This window comes from Nesoenas mayeri (assembly GCF_963082525.1).
Source record: "Nesoenas mayeri genome assembly, chromosome: 2".
Classification (NCBI taxonomy): domain Eukaryota; kingdom Metazoa; phylum Chordata; class Aves; order Columbiformes; family Columbidae; genus Nesoenas; species Nesoenas mayeri.
The window spans coordinates 112,132,052-112,151,734 of NC_137543.1; the positions used below are offsets into that span (position 1 = coordinate 112,132,052).

Genomic DNA, 19,683 nt, shown 5'->3' on the forward strand with positions numbered 1-19,683 from the left:
CAAAGACAATGCCTATACTGTGGGCTGCAGGTTAATGTTGTTTTTTTTTTTTCGTGTGTTGGTTGGTACTCCTGCAAAGATAAGTGCATTTATATAAAAGTCTAAAAATGACTTTTGAATTGTTTTCCTTGTCAATACTTACTGGTCCTCTCTATTTGTTCTTTGATTTCCTAATTTTAGAGTTATTTTCTCAATAGGCCTGTTGCTGATTTAGGTGTAATTGCTTTGTTAAATTAAAAACAAAAAAACCCTCCTAAACCAAACAAAAAACCAAAATAAAAACCCAGACAGGCCTAACTTTCCGTTCTTTGCCCTTCTTTTAAGAACACTTGGTCTTGGCTTTGTCTTGGGGGAATTTGGAGGTGTTCTTGCAACTATCCTTTCTAATATATGCATGCATTTCTAACTTTCAGAGTAAATGTTGTGACTTCATGGCTTGAATTTGAATTATAGTTCATGTGATGTAAAATAACAGAAACTAAGTATTTTGCAACAATGGATTTAAAAAAAAGAACAAGAGAGGACTGTTTTCAGTCCATGTGAAGTCATGTGGTCTCCGACATTTACCTCTAATGTTTTAACCTATCTAAACCATTAATTGGGTGATTCTAATTTCCTTTTATTCTTCCTTTTTCTTCCTGCATCCCATGTTGTCTGTGGTGGTTAATGTGGTTGGACTTTCCCCTGGTCAGTATTTTTATTTCCAGGAGGTGTTTCCTGTTCTGGCTGCAAAGCACTGCATAATGCAGGCCAATGCAGAATATCATCAATCTATCGTGGCAAAACAGCAAAAGAAATTTGGTGAAGAAATTGGGAGGTTACAGGTGGGTAACTTTTTTTTCTTCTCTGAAAAATATGGGAAAACTTTAAATCCTGAAAAGCTAGCTTAGAGTTCCAAAATTCAAATAGCTAAGAATGACATGTATTAAAAAAACTGCAGAGCATGTTTATCACATGAATCAAATTATTAGCAGCTGCAAAGGTGAGCGTTATCTCTGAAGATGTATTTTAATGATTTTTGGGCAGTTTGATACTGCTTGCTGTGTTAGGTCTGTATCTTTACATTTGCCTGGGCTTCTTATCTCAGCATCAGTAATATAGCAGATTTGTTATTAAATTTTCCAAGTAATGTTATTTAAAAAAAATCCAAAACATTAAAATTCTGTCCAGTCTATACATAACTCCTTTCCTGCAATCCTGATTTAAAAACTATATTTTTTTGCTTCTGTATCTGTTTTCTAGAGTGACTTAGATATAGATGATGTAATGAGTAAGGTCTTCTCGTGTTTTAAGTTCGATAACTTCTTACTTCAGGTCCCCTGGTGCTTGGAGGATGAAGTGTCACTTCATCTGACTTTGTAGGATCTGTGTGCAATATCTATTTATTGATATGCAGGAGAGTTGAGAGACTTAAATAAGACTATCATGTTGACGTTTTGAAAGTTACCATTATGCATTTATTGACTTGGTGCAGGGTGGAGCTTGAAACTTCTTTGTATACTTGCATGACAATGAAGTGCTTCTATGAACTTGTAATAGCAAGTTGTTATGACTACATTACTAGGTGATAGATGAAGGTATATCTGTTTGTTCTTGAGTTTCAAATCTGCCTAGCAGTCCTCCTTTTCTAGGACTCTACTGTGACAGAATATTAATGTATTTTTTTTTGTGCTCGCTCTTGACAGGTCTGGCTATATCAAATTTACTATTATAGTTACGTTCTATAGTAAATTAGTTTCTGTCCATGATTTTTCTTCATGTTGTGTTACAGGAAGTAGGTAAAGTGTGGGGTTGTGTAGGTTTTTGTTTTTCGTTGTGGTTTTTTTTTTTTGGTGGGTTTTTTTTTGTTTGGTTGGTTTTTTTGGTTTTTTTGGGGTTTTTTTGCTTTGTTTTGTTTTTTGTTTGTTTGTTTTGGTTTGGTTTTTTTTTGGTTTGGGTTTTTTTTTTTTGTTTTGTTTTGGTTTTGGGTTTTTTTGGTTTATTTTTAGTGAAGCCTGGGGAAAAATACTCCATTATTACTTACTTTAGCTCTGCATGTAGTCAAAAGTTAAAATTTTGTATCTTCTTATTTAATACATTTAATAAGATGAAACTCAAATCCTGTTCTCCATAGTTACTAAAAGACTGCTTCTGTAATTAATCTAAATTAGAGACTTAGTATCCTTTTTAATGAGTTTTTTAAAAATGCAGTTGCTATAAAGCAATACCCTGTTTTTATTTCTCTTTTTAAAACTTAAAGATGGATTAAATTGGGGGTGTGTGGAAAATTAGTGGAAATTTTTCTAAATTAAAGTATATGTGCACACCCCTGTTTCTTCTCTCATTTTCTGTTTCTGGCAAATGCTGGTTAGACTGTAGTATTGTATCAAACCAAAACTACTGTTGTGTGATTTATGGCACAATGGAAAGTGGCACAAAATATCAGCAAATTTCAAATATACTTCACTTCAGATGTAGCTCAGGTTCTACTTCACAATCCCAAGAAGTCTGAGTTTTTGAATTGTTGTGAGTTTCTGTATACCTCAGCTGACATTTCTTCTCAGGATTTTGTTTTTACACATTTACAACACAAAGTGATAAGTTTGAACAGATACAATCAAAGGACAGTGTTTTGTCTTGCATCTCTCCTGCAGTCAATTTGATGTAGCAAAACCAGATATCTCAGGTTTGCATCTAGGCTGAGCAGACAGAAGCAAAGAGGCAGCAGACACTGGTATTTTATTTTAATTTAGCAGAATTTCTGTAGCTTCGTAACTCAAGGTTAGGTGGGTGTTAGTGGCAGATGTGAAAAACAGGGGCTTGAGCCCCTTCATGAACATGAGCAAGTGAGCAAGGTTTCAGAAACAATATAAAGTTACCTGGAAAAGCAAGCTGTGGGTTTTTTTAAGTACCATGAAAATGGCATCGTCATTTATTTTAACTGTATTTTTTTTTTTTTTTTTTAATAGCATGCAGCAGACTTGGTGAAAACAGTGGCATCTCGTTATGATGAATATATAAATGTTAAAGATCTGGTTGACAAAATCAACCGTGCACTTACAGCTGCCAAAAAAGACAATGACTTCATTTACCATGACCGGGTTCCTGACCTGAAAGATTTGGATTCCATTGGAAAAGCCAGTCTTGTGAAGTCTACTCCAGTTGTTGTTCCACTCAGTCAGAAATTCACTGGTAAGCGAAGTGTGTGGAGTGAACAGGGTAATTGTTACCTTGTGAAACACATCACCACCAAAGTTCATTTCTACCATGAAAAAGTAAACGTTTACTTTTGAATTGTGTTAAACCTACAGGAGTGTTTTTGAAAGTGCCACTTGTCTTTTCCAGTTTGTTCTACTACTTGATGATAAAAAAAGTACTGGAAGAATAAACCACAGATTGAAAACTGTTAGGTGTGATGTGCCTCTCTCTTAAACAGTTTCTCAGCAGCTGTGTTTTCTATATTAAACCAAGCTTTTTAGTTTCAGAAAGAACACAAATATATGGGAAAAGTATCCAATTGTACAATCTTAACTAACCTAGTTGCTGGCCTTCCATAAAGATGAGAAATGTCAGTTTGTTGGCTGTACAGGGGAGTTCTGGAAAACTAATCTCTTCGCTTTCTCATTTTCTTCCTTTGGAAAAGCAGAATTAGAAATGAAGCCATAAGGAAAATCTGATTTGTGATCCTACAATTGTTTTAAATATAATGCCTTTAAATTATTTCTAAATCAATTTCAGTCTTAAAAACTGAAATCTAATCTGAAGACCTGTAGAAATCTATTTACTTTTTTCAAGACATCTTCAGGGAGTGTGGGAGAGCATCTCAAATTGTTTAGATCCGTCTCTGTAATACAACCTGTACAAAAGAGCTGTGGGGATGTTTGTGTCCTTTTACCTTCACAGTGCAACTTGAGTAATTTATACTACTTTAATTGCAGACCTATTTGAGAAGATGGTTCCATTGCAAGTTCAGCAATCCGTGAGTGTTTATAACCAGAGAAAGGCAGATCTAGTGAACAGGTCAATAGCCCAGATGAGAGAAGCCACAAATCTGGCAAATGGGTGAGTATGGCGGCTTGTTAAATTTATCAAGAGGAGTTACAGAACAGCCTATAAACACGGGTTGCCTTGCAGCCTGCAGACATCCAGATTACAGCTGCATTTTTTTTATTACTATGTGGTTAGCTGGCAAACCATAGCAGGGGTATTTAGAACTACTTTTCTGCAGATTCTAAGACTGAAAGCATATTAAGAACAAAGAGTACTTAATTCTCTTCAATCTTTCCTCATTTTTAGGAGTCTGACACTTTCTTGGAAAAATTTCCAGTTCCATTAATCTAGAAGGATTTTCACATTCCAGTGGTCAGCTTGATTGTACTCAATACATGATATTCCTCACCCACATTTTTTTTTTCTTTAAATAATAATAAAAAAGTTATATCAAGCTGAAAGATAGGAATATAACGTGAGGCGGTTAGTTCTTTATCTACCAGATAGTTACTACTGAAAGCGTTTGCCGTATTTTTTAAGTGCAGAAATACTAGGATTCGTTTAGCTTTTTAAAACCTTTGAAGCTCATTTTTGGTGAGGTATATACTAGGAATAATTTTAGAGATTTCAATTTGAAGCTTCTGTCCAGGAATACATTATACTCTGTTTCTATTATAATTGTATGATTGTTTGGATAGAAGTGTTATTTACAGTATAAAACCATCTAAACAATTTGCTATTTATCATGTTGGCTTTCTCAGTGTATTGGCTTCCCTCAATCTGCCTGCTGCTATTGAAGATGTATCTGGTGATTCTGTTCCTCAGTCTATTTTGAACAAGTCTAAGTCTGTGATTGAACAGGGAGGAATTCAGACTGTTGATCAGCTGATCAAAGATCTGCCTGAACTGCTACAAAGGAACAAGGAGATTTTAGATGAGGTAAGCTCAGCAACTGCCAACACTAAAACATTCTTGAAAAACGCCATCACTGACCGTTTTCTCTTAAATGGCAATAGAAAAAGTGCACGATTATCAAAAATGCTTGTAACTTTAATAGCACTTCAGAAATATGCTATTTAAGTGTTTGGTCCATACAAAAACTGTGCTGTCACACATGGCTGTTCCCTTACCAGTAATTTGTTTTTAAAATTGTTAAGGTGAGGAGGAAGCATTCTAAAGAAATTTGAGTGACGTGTGCCTTTCATGCCTGTTTTTCGTTTGTCAAATTAAACTTATATAGGATGTATAAGAAGTCTTTGTATTTTCTACACTGGCTGCATATTTTGTAGCTATGTCATGTTTAGAATGGCTTATAATGCATGTAATGTTTTTCTCCTGTAGTCACTAAGATTATTAGATGAAGAAGAAACTACAGACAATGACCTGCGAACAAAATTCAAAGAACGCTGGCAGAGAACGCCATCCAATGAACTCTATAAGCCTTTAAGGGCAGGTAAAGTTCATGTTTCATGCTTTGGATTCTGGGATTGCTCTAAAAATGTCCATTCTCATCATGTAAATTAGAGTAATTTTCAGTGCTCTGATATCTTTAAAGATACAAATTTCGGTTTAGGAGGGGTTATGCCAAAATATCCTCATTGCAGTCAGCACCATTATTTGGAGTTGTGCTAGCACAGAGAATTTGCTGCTGGCTTTGTACCATTGGAGTCCAAGCGCACTCTGAAGTTTCAGAAAGCATATGTAATGAAAAATGGCTTCCCTCCTAAGAATCTGGTTGCAATTACCTCTTAAATATTTCAGTGTACTTTTCTTTGTATATTAACTCTTTTTTTTGTTCCCCTCAAGATGTGATTTTCTCTTTGATTTGGTGGTTTGTTTTCCTCCAGCAGTTATTCAGACTACTTGGAGCCATCATTATAGCATGTTTTCTGTGCCCTTGATATGTGTTGTTTTGAAGCTAAGAAGGGACTGATACCACTGCCTCAGTTTGGCAAAGTTAGAGGGATTCAAATCTGGGGAGTAGCTCAAACCAGTGTTCATTCATATATGTTTGTATGCTTCTCTGGAGAATTAATATAGGTGTCTATTTAAATAATATTATGCACTATTTAAAACATAACTTATAAACATATTTTATTTATAAGTCTTAATTACTTCATAATGTGAAGGCTCATAAAAATGTACGAAGACTTGCTGAAAAGCGTGAAAACTGCTGTGATGCAAGGCTTGGATAAAACAAGCTTTGAAATAATACAAACATTTTCCATCCTACCACCAGAGGGGGCCAATTACCAAAATATTTTGAGCAAGGCTGTGCAAGCAGATGGCCAAGTTAAAGAGCGTTATCAGTCTCACAGGGATACGATTGCACTTCTGTGTAAGCCAGAGTCAGAACTCAATGCAGCCATTCCTTCTGCCAACCCAGCAAAAACATTACAAGGAAGTGAGGTAAAGTGTTGAAATTTGTTTCTCTTTTGAATAAAAGTGATGTTCATCAAACCAAGTAAACTTAAATGAATTGATGTGGAAGCTGATCCTTAGCTGCTCTTATTTCTGTCACAGTTGATACAGGAGCTAACTAACATTTGGAAAACAAGTTGGTTTAAAATTTGCTTGAGTATATTTTGTTACACTTAATGTGAGCAAGTTCAGTCTCCATGGACAGCAAGACTGGTTGATGATTATAAACAGAACTGTCGTTGATGAATATTTTTGTTATATATAGTGGTGTGGTGTAGCGCTCAGGTTCTTGGGGCAGTTAGGCAATGTAAAAAACAGGGTCCAGTATTTTAAAGTATTAGGCAATTACATGAACTTGCTTTCAAAGAAAGTCACGTTTCATCTACAGTGATGTGATTATTTTTCTCGTAGGACTGATTTGAAGTCAATGTTTTTGACTGCCTTTTTTTAGAATATTCTATTGGAAGGTATCTGATAAATTAAAAAAAAAAAGATTTAAAAACCTTTGTAGTAATTCAGTGTTATTAGTGGATGCAAATCTTTAGAGGAAAATACAGCTTGAGAAAGGTTGAATATCTTCGTTTTGTTGCATTTTGTCCTGATTAGTCATCTGAAACACATTTATAAACAAATACTCATGTAGTAGTGTTGCCAGCATCAATGAGGAGTGCAAGATGGAAACAAATGGTAGAGTATGCTTCCACAGTAATTCCTCTAAACATACTAACTTCTGACAATTTTTATTGCCTAGGTTGTTAATGTCTTAAGAACTTTGCTGGCCAATCTGGATGAAGTTAAGAAGGAGAGAGAACAACTGGAAAATGACCTGAAATCTGTAAATTTTGACATGACAAGCAAATTCCTGACTGCACTTGCGCAGGATGGTGCTATAAATGAGGAGGCTATCTCTGTGACTGAGTTGGACAGAATTTATGGAAGTTACACACAGAAAGTGCAAGAGTCTCTAAAAAAGCAGGAAGAACTTCTCAAAAACATTCAGGTACAACACGTTGTATGCCTTCCTTCCTCTTAAACTAAGGAGCAGTGATTCCTTTACCTCTCCAGTGCTTTAGAAATCTCACTTTGCTTTCTACGCTATTTTGCTTGTTACTCTGTCATAGGCCAGTTGATACTGCTGTACTCCTTTCATCACTGAAATATCCAGGGCTATTTTTTGTGTTCAGTGGAAAGAATTCTGAATTTTTAGCAAACTTACTGAGAGCTCCAGTGTCAATTCTCTTGGACCTTTTTTTTTAGCCCGATTCTGCAGATGGCTTTGCCCCTGAAAGAGGCTTAGTCGGTATGTTAAGAAGCTTGTGTTGTGTTTTGTTTTGTTTTTTCCTCTCATGCCATCATAATACTTCTTTCAGGGGTAACAAGAGACCTGTCCTTTCTGTCTACTAGAAGACATTTTGGATATCTGAAGTACATTTTGGTTTATTCCTAACTGGTATTTACTATGTGCTTGACTTGCAGCACGTGCAAAGCTAATGAAAGTAAAAATTAATGAGAATTTCCCAAAATTTAGTTATAAATTTAGCCTTAATTTGTCAGTATCATTAGAGACAGGTACTTGAAACATCTGGAAAAAGAGGAAGTGCTAGTGCTTGGACAAGTGACAGTAGTGGCTTGAGTAACGATGGGGCCTGTTTGTGCACTTGCAACTTCTGACTGCAACTTGGATTGCAAGAATAAGGGACTTTTCCAAAAGGGGAAAAATTGTTTCTAAGTGACAACATGGCCCATGTTTATTACAGATTTAGTATTGAGATATCTTTTAACATAACATACTTTTAAAATCTTGATGGACGTTACTTTGATGTTTGAATGTCCTTCCTGAAGTTCAAGTTTGGCTGCTTCTGGCAGCTGAAGTAGTCTTTTTAAGTTTGCTCGTTTGTTTATTTTCCCCAAAAACCCCTGAAGATGTAGATGATTCTTCTATAAGTTTTCCAGTTCCCTGTCCTTTAAATAGCTTGCTTTTAGACTAACTTTATGAATGTCAGTGAAGGAGAGAGCCTAATTTGTGTAGCCTCTGAAAGAGAGTCTGCAGTATGAACTTGAGAATGAGCTGAAAGCCGCCCACATCAGAACAGAGAATTAGCCAATACCTGCTGCCAGTGAGTTAATGTATGTGTAGTTCTGAAACGGCCACTGCACTTGGCAGACAGCAAGTATTGGGAAGTATAATGTAAGGATGGAAGGTGAGGAAACGTAGGTATTGGGAAAAGGCGGTAGAAGCAATGAGTATAATGAAAAAAAATAAAGATACAGAATCTTTTGTGGAACTAGCCTGCATCATTCTCACTGCTTATTTTTTTTCCCTTTTAAGAATGCACATCAGGAATTTTCAAAGATGAAACAATCAAACAACGAATCTAATTTAAGAGAAGAAGTTTTGAAGAACTTAGCTGTAGCAAATGACAACTTTGTGGAACTTGTTGCCAATTTAAAAGAAGGCACAAAGGTAGGGTAATGCTTAAGGGATTGGAAGAATGTTGTGAGCTTTTTTTTTTATTTGCACAATGAGATGTGAATCAAAAATCATAAGATTTGCTGACATGCTATATGAGAGGTGTGTTTTTTTTGATGTTTTTACTGCAGAACTGGGGATGGTGAGTTGCTCAAATTCTGTTTGTTTTGATAACTGTGAAAGGTGGCTTTGTTCCTATCTGAAAAGTAAACTTTTCTGAGTATTAATTTGTATTAAAATAGGAAGAGGTGTTAATTACAGCTGAACTGATGCTGTAGCACCCAGGTGAGCCATTTTATCAGAGGAGTGCTTTCATCTGTTCTTCTGTAGTATTTAATCACCTTATCAAATTTGTATTTTATATACTGCTACTTGCATACATGAGGAGAGGTGAGAAGGGCTTTGTTTAGCTTGCCTTTTTTTTTTAATCTGGGCTTCTGAAAGGTGTCTCACTGCTTCTGTATTAAGTACTTTTTGCTGATTTATTGGTAGCTCACCAGAGGAAAAAGAAAATGAAACTCTGAAATGTCTATGCAAATGAAATACATGGAACTGGCTGAAGGCAGTAAAATGAAAAAGAAAGCTATCCTTTAAACAATAAATAGTTAATCACCAGAAGTAATCTAGTTTTGTTCTGGTTGTAATACATTTTCTAGTTGTCTTAAACAATTTTTATATTTACACACACGTGTGTATAAAAACCTAACAACTTTGTATGATATTACAGGGATGGACAAGAGCGGACTAGTATTTGTTTTTGAAAAGCAGAATAAAATGCACTAAGAAACTTTACTGGAATGGCAGGCTCTGCACATTGTAATAATACAACAACTGTAACTGGATCAGTATGTAGAAATATGTGAGCATGTAGTCTAAAGGATTGGGCATCTTATTGTGTTTGTTTTTTTTTTCACTAGTTTTACAATGAACTGACAGAACTCCTGCTGAAATTCCAAAATAAATGCAGTGACATTGTCTTTGCTCGCAAGACTGAAAGAGATGAACTGCTCAAGTAAGATTTCAATATTTTGTTTAAGCTTTGTAGAAACAGTTAAGTATTTATCAGGAATTAAACTTCGAGGACACATTTATTATGGTAGTTGATGAAATGAGAAAGGGAGAAAAAGTGTGTTAAGATCATCACCTTCTCTTTTTCTTAATGCTAAACCCACTTTCTTCTCCCCTGAAAAAAATAGGAAGATAGATAGTAGAAATAAATGGAAAACTCTACTTTGAAGTCTAATCTCCTGTGCCTATATACAGTTCAGCATGAATCTGTGCCATCTTATAATTTCACTGTTCTTTCTGGCATGTGTCTGTTAATAATTTTATTTTGTTCTTTTCTGTGAGGAACTTAGGATTTTTGCACCTTGCTCCTGCTGTCATTTTGGTTTGAGTAATTAGATAAATGCTTGAATGTATGATTGCCTTCTATGTGCCCGGTGTCACAGGTGAAAAACTGTTCGTTTTCCACCTCTGCTCCCCATAGTCTGATCTGGTCTGACAGTTTACTATTGTTTAGGTATGTGGGTTCTCTGCACTGCTGGGGAGAGAAGTAGATCTTGTCCTTCATGTGAAGGAAGGGTTCTGATGTTGTTGTTGTCCTCCACATGCGATCAATACTGGTATAGTATGCTTCAGCTGTGAGTTTTAGGCTCTTAAGAGGAAAGCGTAACTGAAAGGCCTTGCCTTATAATCAATTCTTCGGCAAAGCGTGTAGCCTTTTATAAAAAATAGCCAGTTGTTAATAAAGTTTCAGTTGGGGAAACTGCAGGTTTTCTGTGCGTGTATGGTGGTGTGAATGGGATGCTCAGCCCTCAAATTTTTCCTTTCCTAACTTCATCCTTTGCAGAACTATTCTTTTTCAGTTGGGCATTGTGCTTGTAAATTAATTCTTAGTACTTGTATGCAACCCCTTCCACCTCTCTTCCTACATCTATGCAATTTGGAAGCTGCATGCTGCCTAACCAAGCAATACTCAGCATCTCTAATATGTTTGTGTTCAGTATTAAAGCTGTAGGTTTAATATTTGCATAACATGCAGCTGGATCTTGCCGTATCTTTTACTGATTCATGTATTAGCTATTCACTGACAGGAAACCCTGTCAAGGTTAGGGGCAATGATCAGATGTGAGATATTTGTAGTATATGTGTACAACATGTATTGCTCAGTGTGCCCAACCCACAGTTTGAGCGAATAGAATGTGTGTTTTGCCCCATCCCCCTGCCTCCCCCTACAGTAAAAATGTTGACAATAAGCTGCATGTTCACTAATGAAAACAAATTTATTTAGATAGTTTCTCACTTAGAAGTAGAGATTTTTTTTTCCACTCACATAATGATTGCCCATTAGAGGATCAGTTTTGATAGAGTTTTAAGCATCACATTTAATGTGTTTGGTCATTTTGTAGTCAAAATACACTTCACTCAGTGGTACCACTGTTCTGTAAGCCATTGGTCTTTGAAGCATAATTTAAAGAAAATTGTTAGTTCCATCCCTTACATCATCTTCTAAGATATTAAGTTTTGATTTTGTTAGTTTCAGTATAATACAGTGTTGAAAAGTCACTTCACTATCAGCAACAAGTAGTTTGAGATATACATATGTAACAGAGCATCAAGACAGTATTTCCAGCTTTTTCTCCATCATTCCTTTTTACTTCAAGGACATTTTTCTTGGAGTTTTTCTTGCAGTCTTGTTTTTTCTACCAAGTTTCTACAAAAGTTACCAATTTTGTTCTTTGAAGCTCACCTTTGTGTGCTGTGTAACAGGAGCCTGTAGTTTGTTGCTAACCAGGATGTGTGACGTTGTCAGTCTCTGTTTTCTGTTTCAGAATGCCAAATATGAAGTTCTAGCTGTTATGTATTGCTCACCTATCCCTTTCACCCCAAATTGTCTGAAATATTAAGTGCTTCCTAAAGTCTATCTGAAGAATCTGCCCAAGCTCAAATATTGAATCTGGGCATTGAGGAATGCATTACATTCCTTTGAATATGTAAGTTAGAACTACTTCCTTGGAGTTTTCATGACAAGCTGACTGTAAAATTATGCTGCTCAGTGGCAGCTTGTAGTACAACACAACACCAAAGCTTTCTTGTATCTTAGCAAAGTAAGATACCAAAGTATCTTACCAAGACTACTTCTAACAATAGAGGTAACAGTAGAGAGAACTTGAACGCTTGTGTGTTGACCCGTTCAGATTTTTGCCAGGATTTTTTTTGATAGTTATGGTTACCTAGATATAAATGATACTGCAGACTATCTAGCTTTCTTTTTTTTAATAGTTCTGTTAGATGTATGGTATTTGCATGCAATAGTATTTATTTTAGAGCACTCTACAAACAATACAACGTTGCTTTTCTTCTGTATTTAGGCATCTCTTTACCTATCAAAATTACTTAAATTTAGTTCTATCCTTTTCTGTAGCCTTGGTGTTTCCTTAGGTTCTCAGGAAAGCTTCCAAGTTGCCAAATACTCTGACGGCTCTGTAATTTCCCATCCCAAAGCTTTTGGCTAATTCAGTGATCTATATATAGACAGTATTGAGTAGCCTCATCTAGGCGTTCCTGCTCTGGCAGGGGGATTGGACTAGATGATCTTTTGAGGTCCCTTCCAATCCCTAACATTCTGTGATTCTGTGTGAGTGGAAACCTAAAGACTTCATTAGAAAATAATTGCAGCAGTTAATCGGAGGATTGACTAGAGGATTGTTCCTGTGGAGGTGGTTTGGGCTCCAGATTCAGAGCTAGCTCAGTGATCATGCTTTAAATGCTACATTTTGTCTGTTGCATCTTTGTAGCTTAGCTTGCTGAAGTGTATAACAAACAATTCTTAAACTAAGCTGTATGTTTTCTCATTCATTTTCAGAGATTTGCAGCAAAGCATTGCTAGGGAACCCAGTGCTCCCTCCATTCCTCTGCCTACATATCAGACCACAGCAGCTGGGGGAAGTAAACCTGCTGCATCTTCAACTCCTACTCCAGCACCCAGGACCATGGTGGTAAATATATGCTATGGAATCAGTGGGTTGAAGATAGAATGTCCATAAGTCGGAAGTCCAAACTGATCTGTAATTTGTGTATATCACTCCTTAATGTATTGGAGTATTTGGAAATGTGTTGAAGTGTAATGGAGGGCAAAGTCTAAAGGCTTTGCGGAGAGATTGGTGCTCATAGTTTATAGATTTGAAATGGAAAGCTTATTGCTTTTTACATGCTTCACATTATTATCTGTATAGAGTAAATATAGACTGTCTGAAACGAAAATAAAAATCAATCAATCATATAACCACAGCTTTTGATTCCAAGACTTCCAGAAAGAAGCTTAATTCATTTTCTCTTGTTAGGGGACTAAGCCACAGCCACCAGCACGGCCACCACCACCAGTGATTTCTGCAGCAACTAGTTCCTCTTCTACATCAGCACCCGCTGGAACAGCTGCCGCTCCTGCTGCTGCTCCTGCTCCTACTCCAGGAGCCAGCGCACCTGCAGCAAGCGCTGCACCTTCGCAGGCACAGGGACCTCCCTACCCAACTTACCCAGGTTACCCAGGGTAAGCTATGGAAGGACTTGAGCAGTTCTTTATTATCCCATTATCTAAAAGCACTTGTTTGTTGCATATGACATTTTAAAATTAGTTATTGTTATAATTGAAGATGTGTTTAGTGTTTGAGGCAAGATGTTTTCTGTTTTGGTTTGGTTTTTTTTTTTCCGTTTTAATCACATAATTCTTGTTGGAATCATTTGCTGGTACCATTTGTAGGAGGGTTCGTTTTAGTTGTTTTTTTTTTTCTAAAGGAGAAGGGAGGTAGGACTGCAGCTGCTTGTCAGTGGTTTGTGAACTATTGCCAGCCCTGGTATAATCAGTTTGTGTTTATCTCAAGAGTGTTGGCATATTTCATATTTCAAATCTTGGTATCTTGCTAAAGGCGATGAAAACACAGAAAAAGTTCTGGTTGAGTAATGTGCTTTCTTCTGATGCTTTTTTACCATGTTTCTGGAGTCATCACAAGGAATTGAAGGCAGCTGCTCTTTCCTTCAGTAGCAGGCTCAGCAAATATTAAAATATGTACAATGATGTTAAACATAAGAGCGTCAATGTATAACAGTTTTAGTTCCAGCAAGTTGCCTTTATGTTACTTTCTGACTGCATTTCTTTTCCATGCATTATAAATTTTTCCGTGTTTGATCCTTGAAAGTTACCACACTATCTGCTGCACAAAAAGGAAAATGAAAGGAAAGCATTTTTGCATGTCTTTCTGTATCTATTAATGAGTTGTTATTTACAAATTAACATCATCAGTGTCTTACAACTCAAATGTGCTCTTTTTCTTTTTTCCCACCCTCACACAGGTATTGCCAGATGCCAATGCCAATGGGCTATAATCCATACATGTATGGTCAGTATAATCTGCCATATGCACCCTCACCTGTGTTTCAAAACCCTGGACAAGCACCATACCCACCGCCTCAACAACCTGGATACCCTTTTCCTCAACAGCCTTATTACCCTCAGCAATAATGCATCTGCAAAGAAGTTCTGCTTGTTAGAATTTGGGAGAAATTGGCAATAAGCATACTAAAACCTTTAGCTTCAGTTAGTGTACGATACTGAACTGTATGCAGTCTATAACTCCTCTTCATTGTTAACTGCTCAAAAATGTCTAGATCAGTTTTTGATTACACTAACCACTTTGAAAGATCTGCTGCAGTGGTTTAGACTATAGACTAATGCCAGAATTAGAGCCTAATTCAGTGGTCTGAAACTGTACACTACATGTTGGCTAGACCAAAATATTTCTTTTCAAAAATCCTATAAGTAATAAATGGGTTCAGATGAGAAAAATGAAGCAGTGCGAGCACTGGGTGTGATATATTCTACAGAAACATATAGCATTTCCCTCTCTATCGGTTTGTATTTTTTTGAGTTTAGTTAAAATATGCTATTTTGTCTAATAATCAAGGCCTTGTAAATCTTCAGTAAAAAAAATAAATTACTTAAGAATGGTTTAAACACTTGGCATTCTCGTTACCGTAAAAATGTGTTTTGTGCGTCTGTAGATTCTTTCATTTGTCCCTTGACTTGCATAACATAAAGATAACTTCTCAAATGTTTAGCCTTACAACTGATTTCCAACTCTTTTCCTTGATTCTGTATTTTTGTGACAGAATCTATAATTAACCATTTAAATGTTGGTAGATGAAGTCTTGTGGATAAAATTTTCCTATAACTTTGAAGTGTATTGGACTAATATATGTTCATTACAGACTTAAAAGAACGATTATATTTGTCTCCAGAACACTACATAAAGAGGAGAGATCAGGGTCCCTTTTACAAACCAGTTGGTCTGACCCACGTTTTCCAAAGAAATATTGATCGGAAATGTGTTATGGCTCAAAATAGAGCAACTATTGATTGTTGGAGCTTTTCAGATCATGTTTTTAAATGATTGCTTTTTTCCCTTGAAAAAATTAATGTATTCCCTCAGGGAGCTTGTTATCAGTGGAGAAGCTTTTTTTTGGGGGGAGGCGGGGAAAGAAATATTTTCTTGTAAGTTAAAGCACATTGAATGTTTACTTGTAGATCCATCTTCTCAAGGGATTAATAAACCTGCACTACATTTTGCATTAGATAGCAAAGAATTTAAGTTTGTGCTTAATGGCTTCTACCAAATATTTGCTAACCATCTTTCAGTCCTTTTTTTCTTCTTTTTAAACATGCTTGTCTAGTGAGGGACTCTCCATTCTGTTAGCTTTTGACAAACATTACTTGGTTCCGTGGGACAGTTAATTTGTTGAGTGTTTCATGCAAGAGGTTCCAGCCTTACAGAATAGCTATCACAGTACCAATGTTAAATGTTACTGCTTTGTTTTTCTATTTAAGTGCCTGATTTAAATATCGAGGTATATTTTAATGTTAGGGGTTTAGAGGGTGCCAGTTATTGTAGCATCTGGGTGGAAACCTCACTGGATCTTGAGGACTCCTCTTTGTAAAGAAAGCAGCGTACGTGTCTGTATGAGCTCCTTTCTTTGTCTCAAGTTCTTGCTATGTGGTCACTCTGATTACTTGGTGAAGACCACTTGTCTTTATTACTCCCTGATCCTCATACAGAAATACGGATCAAAAGATGAAAAATAAGCATCCCTTATAGAACTTAAGTATCTAAATCTAAAAAAAATTATTAATCCTGTAGAAGGTCAGTGATGTGGGGGAACGGGATGAAGTAAGGGAATACAGTGCCGTAGATAAACTGAGCACAAGGACAGGTGCTTTACATTTCTTTGTAAACATTGCTGAATGGGGTGGCACAGGAACCTCTCCCATTATTTTTTTTCATGTGATGCTAATGCATAAGAGGCAAGCGAGGACAACGAGAAAAAGCTAGGAAGGCAACTGTTTGGAACCAGCAATCAGAACCTGATTTTACTCTAACTGGAAAATCAGTAGTTTTCCACTAATTTCACTGTGTCAATGCGAGCAAGTGCAAATCTAAGGCAACCTTTTAAGTTCTAAATTTCTAGCACACTCTGGCCTGTAGATTTTTTTCAGTTCGCGCATTAGATGCATTTGAGCTATCGTGTAAGTTTGTTTCTAGTGCCTCAATTTATAAAGCTTATTTTAATGCTGTATAAAAAAATGTAATTTGTTCAGCATAAAGATTCCAAGAACTGAAATTTCCTTTTTAAAGTTACATAGATCTGGAATCGCTGTTCAAACATTTTTCCAGTTGTGTTACTGCTTGCTTTAGTCTGCTATTATTTGAATATGTATAGAAATCTATGCATTCTGTTCAGCTTTCACATGACCATTTTTCTCTCTCTCTTTTTTTTTTTTCTTAAAGAAAATAGAAAAATCCAGAAAACTGTATGTATCTGCTTTTAAGCATGCAGCTGTCATGACTTTGGTTGAAATGTTATCTTGTTCTTCTATAGTTTATTAAAAAAAATCAGTTAGAAAACCTGATTTCATGGCTTTTCTCTTGAGTTCTTTGGCTTCAGACAAGTGTTATTTTTGTAAAGGATGGAACTAAGTCGTGGTCCCCCAAGTAAGTTTGTGCTGTGGTGAAGGTGCTTGGTGGGAAACGGCAGCCTTTGTATGTGTATATATGGAGGAAAGGGTTGTCAGGCATTGGAACAGGCTGCCCAGAGGAGTGGTGGAGTCACCATCCCTGGAGGTGTTTAAAAGGTGCATAGATGGTTCCTAGGGACATGGTTTAGTGCCAGAGTTAGGTTATGGTTGGACCTGGTGATCCTGAGGGTCTTTTCCAACCAGAATGGTTCTGTGATTCTAAGTGGATATATATTTAAAGACACCATAATACCGTACTTTTTGCAATTGCTCTGTGGGGATGAAAGTTTACAATCACGTCCTTTTGTCTTGCATAAAAGCTTTCAATACAAGCAATGAGAAAAGCCTTATGAAGCGAACTAGTTACAGATCATTGGTGAAATACCAAACTACTGCAGGGCCAGTAGGTTTTTCCTAATTTTTTTCTATTTTAGTGTGGTTTCAGCCCATATGAAAAAGTGTAATCTTTCCTGAGCACTAATTGGACGTTGCCAGCTAATGATGCTTCTTTTGCTGTCATCCCAAATAGGATGTAGGATTCTTTTGAGTGTTTTTAGGGCTGACCTGTGGGATCTAGTCTGAATTACACTGAACGTAGTAGTTTTTCATTTCAAAGTACCTTGAGGCAGTATTTGGACCCTGACATTCTGAAATGATGTTACCTATTGCCAGGTGGCTGAAAATGGCAAGAAAATTATTTGGAAAGCCATTTTTTTCTTTGCATTAGCTCATAGATGTATTTGTTACTGAAACGTGTTCGGTTCTGAAGTCCCATGCATCTCAGAACCTGTTTTCTAGAATGTATTTATCCTGACAGAACATTGAAATAGACTAAGCGGAGTGATTGCGCTTTTAAGCTTTGGTTACATACTATTGCATGAAGCTACCTGCATTTTCAAGACTTCACTATGTTCAGTTTAAAAGAAACTATTTTGGATGTTCTAGCTCTTGAAAAGATGAGCTATTACAGCAGAGCAACACTCGAAGTTGCTTTTCTGTGTTGTTTATGGGAGGATTTGGGGCTTTTTTTTTTCTGTTGTTACTTTTAACTAGTATCAGCCACCTGCTAGCTTTTTATATTTATTGTGACTTATGAAAGCTATATTTAAAATTGTCAGTGTTTATTATTTTTAAAAGGTTGACATCCCGTTTGTCATGATAGTTAAATACTACTAGATTAAAAAATAATAATAATTTTGACTCTTTTTTTTCCCAACCATCCTAAGCACTTTTTCTTATGCTTTTATATTCTGACAAACAGCCAGAAACTTCATATTTGGGTTGAGATTTTTCTAGTTTGGACTCAATTTTGGAACTATAGTAACTTTTACTGGCAAGCATACAGTTCCTGTTAGTCCCAAATGATTACTTTAGTCTGGCATGCAATTCTCCTAATTGAGTGTAATGGTTCCTGATGGCAACAACTGTATCTCAGTTGTTGTTATCTCTCTTTTTTTTTTTTAATAAAATGGAATTATATTTGTAAATTCTTGGAAGAAGCTGGCCATCACTTTTATTAACTAGGTTGCAAAGAAAAGCTTTCTACTATCAAGCGTGAAAAGGGAGAGACGAGTGCCACTGCAAAACCAGCTACAAGTCTTCATGGCAAATTACTGCTACGGGTTCCTTCAGCTCTTTGCCCTTAAATCCCTGCAGTGATTCCGTATGGCCGTGTCTTGACTGCATTTACATTCTTAAGCTAAAGCACTGCTGGGTGCTGGGGTGCTGTTCTCCGTCCCGGTAAGCAGCTGGAGCGCTGGTGCGAGGGCAGCCCATCCCAAGCAATGCTTTTGCCAGCTGGGTGAGGTGTGTGGTGGGGCGGGCAGGGTGCAGTTTGTGTGCAGCCCACCGAGCTGGGGGCTGAGGCGGTGAACGAGCGTGGGCATACTCTGAGCCAGCTGCCTCGGCCCCTGCTCGTGGGCATGGGGAGTGCATGTCAACATCAAAAACAGAGTAGAGACTTGATTCTGACTTCCAGTGTGGACCCTGGTGAGATGTGCAGCAAAACCAGATTTGACCTCAGGTAACCTTTGACCTAGAGTAGCCTTTCACATGGAGTAACCTCTGTCTTGTGACCTGAATTAACCTTTATCCTAGAGTGACTCCTGACCTTGATGAACATCTGTCCATTGACCTCAAGTAACTTCTGACCTCAAGGAACCTCTGTCACAGAATCACAGAATGGTTGGGGCTGGAAGGGACCTCTGGAGATCATCTAGTCCAACCCACTTGCTAAAGCAGGTTCACCCAGAGCAGATCACACAGGAATGTGTCCAGGTGGGTTTTGAATGTCTCCAGAGAAGGAGACTCCACAACCTCTCTGGGCAGCCTGTTCCAGTGCTCTGGCACCCTCAAGGTAAAGAAGTTTCTCCTCATGTTTAGATGGACCCTCCTATGCTTCATTCTGTGCCTGTGACTTCGATTAACCTTTGACCTGAAGCAAACTTTGACCTCGAGTAGTCTCTGTCCACTGGCCTCCAGTGAAGGATATCTTAAGTATCCTTTGTTCTTCGACATCAAGTAACCTTTGGCCTCAAGTAACTGCTGTCCAATGACAAAGGCCAGACTGGTCTCACCTTAGAAAGTAACCTTTGACCCTGAGTAACCTTTGACCTCCAGTAACTTCTGTACTCTGACCTCAAATAACCTTTCATCCCCAGTAACCTTTACCTTGTGGCATAGCCCGGTCTGGGCTCGCTCTGGAAATCCGCCTGTGAAATTGTTGGGGAGCAGCAGCGTTACCTGACCCGGGTGG

The 19,683-nt window shown here is 37.1% G+C and overlaps 1 protein-coding gene across 2 annotated transcripts in view; it reads left to right on the top strand.

Annotated features, from left to right (window-relative positions):
• The window catches only part of PDCD6IP (programmed cell death 6 interacting protein), a 32,842-nt gene extending 17,962 nt beyond the window's left edge, over positions 1–14,880 (top strand). Inside the window, exons 7-18 of one of the 2 annotated variants that reach the window (XM_080340375.1) lie at positions 693–824; positions 2,949–3,171; positions 3,918–4,041; positions 4,731–4,908; positions 5,311–5,422; positions 6,209–6,378; positions 7,142–7,390; positions 8,720–8,854; positions 9,778–9,872; positions 12,729–12,861; positions 13,207–13,412; positions 14,213–14,880. In XM_080340375.1, coding sequence (XP_080196501.1) covers positions 693–824; positions 2,949–3,171; positions 3,918–4,041; positions 4,731–4,908; positions 5,311–5,422; positions 6,209–6,378; positions 7,142–7,390; positions 8,720–8,854; positions 9,778–9,872; positions 12,729–12,861; positions 13,207–13,412; positions 14,213–14,381 — 1,926 coding nt within the window. In that variant the 3' untranslated portion in view covers positions 14,382–14,880. The remainder of the gene's footprint in view (positions 1–692; positions 825–2,948; positions 3,172–3,917; positions 4,042–4,730; positions 4,909–5,310; positions 5,423–6,208; positions 6,379–7,141; positions 7,391–8,719; positions 8,855–9,777; positions 9,873–12,728; positions 12,862–13,206; positions 13,413–14,212) is intronic. The other variant, XM_080340376.1, reaches the window with a different exon arrangement.
• Positions 14,881–19,683: the final 4,803 nt, after the last annotated feature.